Genomic DNA, 4,817 nt, shown 5'->3' with positions numbered 1-4,817 from the left:
TATATAAATGAACTGAATTAACTTCCTATTTATAGAGGAAAAGAGAAGCCGCCGCAAGGCTTTTAGGTTTTGCCGCGAGGTTTTTTTCGTAACCGCCAAGTGAAACTGAGCTACTTACCAGTGCACTGCTTGAGCTACTTGAATCACTTTTGAGGAAGTTTTCTTTGTGAAATTTTCTGCTTTTGAGTACTTGCAAGCTATCTGCTTAATTGTAAGCTTACCAGTTGACTGTATATTTGAATGAACATCCACAATACCGTATATTTATAACATATTTGTCATTTTTGAAAAAAATTGTATTGATATTTTATGTCATTTTAGATAAAAATAACATTTTATTTAATCCAATTTCTCTTTCAGAAAAAGTATTAGTAATACATTAGTTAGGAGCTTCCTTTTCCAATAACTACAAAGAAATTCGTTCAAAAGTGTTAAACAAGTCCTATATGTGTAAAGTGGAATTCACTCTTTCTCCTTTTGTATACTTGTGAAAATCTTTTTTTTTTTTTTTTTTTTTTTTTTTTTTCTAATGCCTACGATCCTTCCATCACGCCCACCTCCAGAAAATTAATGCAAATAAATAATTGTTGTCTTCAACTTCAAGGCTCTTTTATTTTGTTCTTTTAATTAATTTGTTCATCCCTAGAACTTGGATGACTACTAGCCACGTGGTCCAACACCTAGCCATTTCTCATTACCTTCACCTAATTAATAATTCTCCTTTATTTGTTTTCTTTTTCCTTTCCTGTCTCAATCTTATCCCGACGCATGTTGACTTGCCAACTCAAAATGATACACCACACGAGAGGGGCAAAATCGTCAAAACAAAAAAACCCTATACTGTACTATATAAAACCCTAGCTGGTCTCACTCTTTTCAACGTGGTGCATGAAATTAGGAATCCACATGCAAAGTTGTCTTCAAAAAGAAAGAGTGTGTAACTGAGTCACTGAATTTTCGAGAGAGAGAAACAAAAACCCCTCATGATGGGCAGCTTCATGTACATTACCATCCTATTTCTTGGTATGACCTCAGCCGTTTATTCCTGCCCGCCATCTGATCGGGCAGCATTGCTCGCTTTTCGAGCTGCCCTAAATGAACCCCACTTGGGAATTTTCAACTCATGGAAAGGTTACGACTGTTGTCATGGATGGTACGGGGTGAGTTGCGATCCATTAACTCATCGAGTCGCTGACATTAACCTACGAGGTGAATCTGAGGATCCTCTCTTCGAAAAAGCTCATCGTACCGGTTACATGACCGGAACGATCTCTCCAGCTATATGTAAGCTGGAGAGGCTATCAAGCCTTACTATTGCTGATTGGAAAGGCATTACTGGTACCATTCCATCATGTATTACGTCCTTACCATTACTCCGAGTCATTGACCTAGTCGGAAACAAGCTCACCGGACCAATCCCCTCTCAGATAGGTCGATTGAGTCGACTCACCGTGTTAAACGTAGCTGAGAACAATCTTTCTGGCTACATCCCTCGTTCGTTAACCAATTTATCATCTTTAATGCATTTAGATATCCGAAACAACAACATCTATGGAACGTTACCAACAAATTTTGGGAAATTAAGGATGTTGAGTCGAGCTTTGTTGAGTCGAAACAGGCTGTCGGGTCGTATACCAGATTCCATTTCATATATCTATAGGCTTTCCGATTTGGATCTTTCTTTGAACAGATTCTCCGGTAGCATACCTCCATCACTAGGAAATATGCACGTTCTTGCAACATTAAATCTTGATGGTAACAATATTTCTGGTACGATACCACCTCGTTTGATTAATTCACGTATCAACATTTTGAACTTGAGCAAGAACTCTATTGAAGGGTACATTCCTGATTCATTTGATGAAAGATCTTACTTTATGGTAATGGATTTATCATACAACAAATTAAAAGGAAGGATTCCTAAGTCCATATCATCGGCAACATTTATTGGTCACCTTGACATTAGTCATAACCACCTTTGTGGTCAGATTCCGGCAGGTTCTCCATTCGACCACCTTGAAGCTTCCTCTTTTACTTATAATGATTGTCTATGTGGGAAGCCCCTTAAACCTTGTCATTAAGTGTAATAACTGCTACTCCTATTAGGTAAATTTAATTGTAATATTTTAATGTTTTTTGGAGATTTTTAACACTTTATATATGGTAAATATGCTTGTATTATGTGATACTTAAGAGTAAAGAGTGTTTATAGAAGATATGTAATTTTCAATATATAATAATTGTGCTATGGGATATATAATTAAAGGATCTCTTATATATTTTGCCCGGGGTAGTCAGTTTTATGATGAAAACTAAAGTCAATAAAGGGAAAGTTTATGCAAATGACAGTGTAAAATTAAGAATTTTTCATATCGTAATTGATTATAATAAGTAAAATTACTTATCAGGAAAACGGACAGATAACTTACTAGTATAACAAGTTAAATTACTCAATATAAGTTAAATCCTTTTATGTTTTTAACTTTATCATTTAGGGGAAAACAATGTCATTTAATTTATTTTTATAACAGGTATATTGTAAATAACGCAAAAAGTTTAAAAACAAAGGATTATGATTCAAAGATCTGACCCACTTGGATTCTCTTTGTCCTGGAAAAGCCATAATTTGTAGGTGACTTGATTAATTAGTAGAATTTTCAATTAATGAAAGAGTTTCGAGAAAAAATAGGTAGAACAATCGTACCGACTTCAATTTTAGATGTGAAATTCCCTCCTTACCAAACCATAGTATTTTCTTTGGAAAATAGTCGTTACATTTTGACTAATATAAATCAAAATATCTGGTTTTAGATAGTCCTATAAATTGTGAACTCCTAATTTAGGTACGAACGATCTAGTAACATGTACTCGACTAAATGTGCTAACCATAAACTACTACTCCATTATGATTATTTATTTCCCTCAAAACAACAAAAACATAGATTCTATCCACTTGAAATGTTAAGCCAAAAAAAAAAAATGGAAAAAAGTATTGGTTAAGCTCTTGTAGCCTTTTTAAAACGAGACAAAAAGATTATATATATCCACAAGTAAAGAAGGACAAACCAGATGAGAAGAGTTTACCTAAGTGGTTTAGTTCAATATTGTTTAAGGTTCGATTGTTTCTTTGTAAAATCATTATCTCCAATTATCTTTCTTAGTTTAATTGGGAAATCACATGACACACAATAAAAGATCATGGGGTGATATCTGCGTGCATGGAAGCAATAAATTCTAACAGGTTGGTTGGTTTCAATTCAATTCCTTCCATTAATTGTGTTCACGCATCAGCAATTCCTCCCCGTTAATTCTTCTTTTTATATGTAGTGATTGTATCTAGGTCACTGTACATGCTTTTGAATACTTCATTTATTACTTGTTACCTTCATCTAACACATAAGTGATTCAGTCCATCAAATTTTTATATATAATAAGGGTAAAAAGGAAATCTGTCACCATTAAACTCCCGCTTACGCGGGGGAAAAAGCTGGACCACAAGGCTTATCAGCAAGAAATAACTTGCATTTTAGAAGTAGATCGTTTCCACGCTCGAACCGTGACCTCCCTGTCATACTGCAAGAACTTTATCGCTTCTGCCAAGCGCTCCCCTTCAAATATATAATAAGGGTATCTAGATTATTTTACATGCTCTTGAATAATTTATTCCATATTTGCTATCATCCGTCAACAAATATAAGTAATTCAGTCCATCAACATTTATGAGCTGGAAAGACACCGTCATTTTTTGTTGCCTCTCTTGTGACTTGAACCTTTATATTAGTGGTCCAATTTGCACGCAACTATTCCATGGGTAACTTTTCTTCACCAGCAAAAATACCGAATAACTCTCTCATAAGCGGATTTAGTTTGTAACCTATAGGTTGACGTGCACCCAATAAATTAGTAATCCATTAAATATCTATAAATACTTGACTGAATCCTGGGGTAGAGCTAGCATACGACTAACGGGTTCGGCCAAACCCAGTAACTTTGGTCTAAACCATGAAAATTTCATTGAAAGTGTATAAATTGTTAATTTAGAACCCAATAACTTAATCAAATTAGAATCCTGAACCCACAAGTTTTGATCCTGGCTCCGCCTCTGACTGAATCCAGTCATTATTTTCAAGATCCAATTGTACAGTTAGTGCAAGCATGGTTGGTGGCTCAAAACCAGTCATTATTATATATTAATAATTTGATATTGTTATTAAAACTCATAAATTTCATATATATAGTAGATCTCCTATGCTTTATCTATCAAAAATTTAGGCTGATGGAAAGATATTATCCAATCTTTTGCCTCTATAGTGATTTAGACCGGTCGGGCAAATGCAATTCGTCTATTAATTCTATTCATGCATCAGCTGCAACTGCTGCTGCTGCAGCAGTAAGGTGCCGACGTTAATGCATTGCAAGACAACACATGTGATGGCTTGTTAGTGGACCATAGTCTTGAGTTAAAAGAGGAGAGTTTGGCATATGTTCATATTACAGATTTCTTTTTAAAAGCTACTAGTTAGTTGCTTCACCCACCCTCTCTTGCTCTCTTTATCTTCCTTTCACCTTTTCTCTCTTCAATTATTGGGAATTTGGAATGACTTGTTTCCCTAGACCTTATATTACCTTTTTAGCTATCTATCACATCTTAGATATAGTTTGGTAGGAGATCTAAGAACAAGTTGGCCTAATGGTGTTTTCTTCTTGGTTAAATGAGTACCCAGTACATTATTTGAGAGGACTTCTCTAATCATACCCAAAGTTAACATATTTAACAATGTTGACATTATACGGCTGCATTATAAAAACAATTGATG

The 4,817-nt window shown here is 34.8% G+C and overlaps 1 protein-coding gene across 1 annotated transcript; it reads left to right on the top strand.

Moving 5' to 3' along the window:
- The first annotated feature begins 865 nt into the window (after positions 1-865).
- Positions 866-2,279, top strand: LOC132061830 (DNA damage-repair/toleration protein DRT100-like). The gene has a single exon (XM_059454488.1). The coding sequence runs from the start codon at positions 984-986 to the stop codon at positions 2,079-2,081; it is 1,098 nt and encodes a 365-aa protein (XP_059310471.1). The 5' UTR covers positions 866-983; the 3' UTR covers positions 2,082-2,279.
- Positions 2,280-4,817: the final 2,538 nt, after the last annotated feature.

Source organism: Lycium ferocissimum, chromosome 7 (assembly GCF_029784015.1).
Source record: "Lycium ferocissimum isolate CSIRO_LF1 chromosome 7, AGI_CSIRO_Lferr_CH_V1, whole genome shotgun sequence".
NCBI classification, from domain to species: Eukaryota; Viridiplantae; Streptophyta; class Magnoliopsida; order Solanales; family Solanaceae; genus Lycium; species Lycium ferocissimum.
The sequence above is the reverse complement of the archived record's forward strand: the minus strand, read 5'-3'. Positions and strand labels throughout refer to the sequence as shown.